Here is a 2,586-nt window from a genome sequence, read left to right on the forward strand (position 1 = left end):
TATCCTGTATTAACCAATGTCACCCCAATAAACTTAATTTTGAAAATTATATAATAAATAAATAAACGTATGTCTGCAACTACCTCCCCAGAAAAAAAGATATCTGTATGTATATTTTTTAATTTGCAAGTGACATTTCATTTTCTATTGTAAAGATACTCTTAGTTTTCTAATATTGCACATAGCAAGTAAACAAATGGACCGAACCTGCCACAATAAGATTTTGCAGATTACGCTATGAAATAACCAGCCTAATTTTATCTTATCCGAATAAAATTTACAGAGTGAAATGCAAACCCTGGCTGCATGTTACTTTTAGTTGCTAGGAGCCCAGTCAGTTTGTGATGTCACAGCTACTCAGGGGGAGCACCATTGTGATGATCTGGGCAGATTATCAGTGTAGGTCTGCCACGGCAGCATTTGAGGCTGTGGTATTCAAAACTAGATCAGTGACAAAAGTAGGTGAAGAAAGGTTCATCTGACATGGCACATGTTTCTTCAGAAATTCAAGGTGATTCTTCTCAAGATGAAGCAACTGGTTCAGCATCCTCCATTACATCTCCGTTGTGTGATCATACATTGACTGGGGCCTTGGACTTGAGGTCTGTATCCACAGAAAGTGCTTTTCAGACTTTTTCTGCACGATCCTTGATAAGAAGACCTTGTCACACATTTTTTGTCTCTGGACCAGATGAAGATAATGATTTTCGATCTATGACATTTCCCAGAAAACTCTGGAAAATAGTTGAAAGCGATCAATTTCAGTCTATTTGCTGGGATGGGAATGGAACTTGTATAGTGATTAATGAAGAACTCTTTAAGAAAGAAGTTCTGGAAAGAAAGGCCCCTTTCAGAGTGTTTGAAACTACAAGTATGAAAAGTTTCGTTCGACAGCTTAACCTTTATGGATTTAGTAAAGTGCAACAGACTTTTCAAAGATTTGCTTCTCTAGCTGATATTCTGGCAGATGAGGAAGAAGCCTCTCTTTTAAGCAAGGTAGTACAAAATTTAATTACCCCTTATAATAGGTTAATGTATATATATAAACACACACACAAACACACACACATATATATCTAATAAATTTCATAAAAAAATATATAAACTAGGAAGTTTATTTTTTTTTTAACAGTTTGATAATGGTTTGGTCATTCAGGATTATAAAAAATGTTACTAGCAACTTTGAATCTCATCAGTGAACTCTCAAGGAATGGTATTGAAACCACTTTAAAGAGTGCATTCGGTGTTACTTTAAGTGTAAAAACTGTTTTCACTAGAGGGCCATGCTATTTAAGTTTTTATTCTCCATAAGGGATTTTTGACAACAGTTAACACTGTCCATTTGTTGATGACATTAAATTGGCATAATAACTTTGATATATGAGAATTAGAGGTTAGATTTCTTGTAGTCTTATGTCAGCAAATAACTTTCTCCTCTGGTTTTAGTTACATTTCTATCAAAATCCAAATTTTAAACAAGGCTGTCCTCAACTTTTACTCAGAATGAAAAGAAGAGTTGGGATCAAAAATGCTTCTCCAGCAGCTTCAATAGCTCAAAATTTCAATAAGGAGCACTCTGGAACAGAGACTATTGTAGGTAATCATCATTCTGCTTTTGATGCTGACACACATAGAGAAAGCATAGTTCCAGCTTCCACAAATTTAAACATACCACCAATAAGCAAGCCTGCTACCAGCCAGACAATCGCTAATACAGCTACTGCAGCCAGAAGTGAATTTTCTCCTCCATCATCAACTTTAGAGAGACCATCAGAACAAACTTTAATGGACAAACACGCTGTTTTGAATCAGTTGACCACTTTTCAACTGGGAGCTACACTCAAGCAAGTGGCCACTGGCAGCTACACTCAAGCAAGTGGCCACATCGTGAATTTTATTACAAGCACAACTTCTACTTCTCACTATATCATATCTCCCTTACAGAGAAGTTATTTTGGAAGGATGCAGCTTTCTACTTTTCCAACTAGATATCCTGATTTATCAGTCAATGATGGTCCTTTTTCCACCTTGCAACCAGCAGGCAACCCATGGTTCCCCATGCCGATGATAACTGATACATCTGCTGCCACGTATTCAAGGTCACCTCGTCAAGCACCTCCGGCAGGCGAACGCACCACCCTAATTACAGGTGATGTACCAATGGACTACCACACTGTGCAAAATAACAAACATTAAAAATTATGTTGGCAAACATCAGCAAAATGCATGCAACAATCTCCTTTGAACAATAAACTTATATGTTCACCTCATATGTTAATTTCCTTATTTTTGAAAGAGTTAAGAATACAATGATGCTTTTTTTCATGGTAGACTCTATACTATTGCTTAATATTTGGACCTTTTGGTCATTAAGAACATTTAAGTAAATTAAATCTAATTAAGTGTTTAAAGGGGTAGAGATCAAGGGAGTAAAAGCAAATGAAGAAACTGGACTTAAGTGATATCTGGTACAGTCCAGGATGAATCAAATGAAGGCCTATCTTGGGATGACAGGAAGGGATAGATGCATATCAAATCTAGAAAAGGCACCCATGCAGTATTTACTTTAGCATTTTCTCAAGTACA

The 2,586-nt window shown here is 36.4% G+C and overlaps 1 protein-coding gene across 1 annotated transcript; it reads left to right on the forward strand.

Annotated features, from left to right (window-relative positions):
- The first annotated feature begins 213 nt into the window (after window positions 1–213).
- On the forward strand, window positions 214–2,196 carry LOC120605972 (heat shock transcription factor, Y-linked-like). The gene is made up of 2 exons (XM_039867056.1): window positions 214–996; window positions 1,447–2,196. The coding sequence occupies exons 1-2, from the start codon at window positions 484–486 to the stop codon at window positions 2,194–2,196; spliced, it is 1,263 nt and encodes a 420-aa protein (XP_039722990.1). The 5' UTR covers window positions 214–483.
- The last annotated feature ends 390 nt before the right edge of the window (window positions 2,197–2,586 follow it).

This window comes from Pteropus medius, unplaced genomic scaffold (assembly GCF_902729225.1).
Source record: "Pteropus medius unplaced genomic scaffold, Ma_sr-lr_union100, whole genome shotgun sequence".
NCBI classification, from domain to species: domain Eukaryota; kingdom Metazoa; phylum Chordata; class Mammalia; order Chiroptera; family Pteropodidae; genus Pteropus; species Pteropus medius.

Bases quoted from the DNA above. Each gene is read 5' to 3' on its own strand.
- LOC120605972 (XM_039867056.1), top strand. From the start codon at position 484: ATGGCACATGTTTCTTCAGAAATTCAAGGTGATTCTTCTCAAGATGAA. The intron at 997-1,446 runs GTAGTACAAAAT...CTCTGGTTTTAG, and splicing joins AAGCCTCTCTTTTAAGCAAG to TTACATTTCTATCAAAATCC.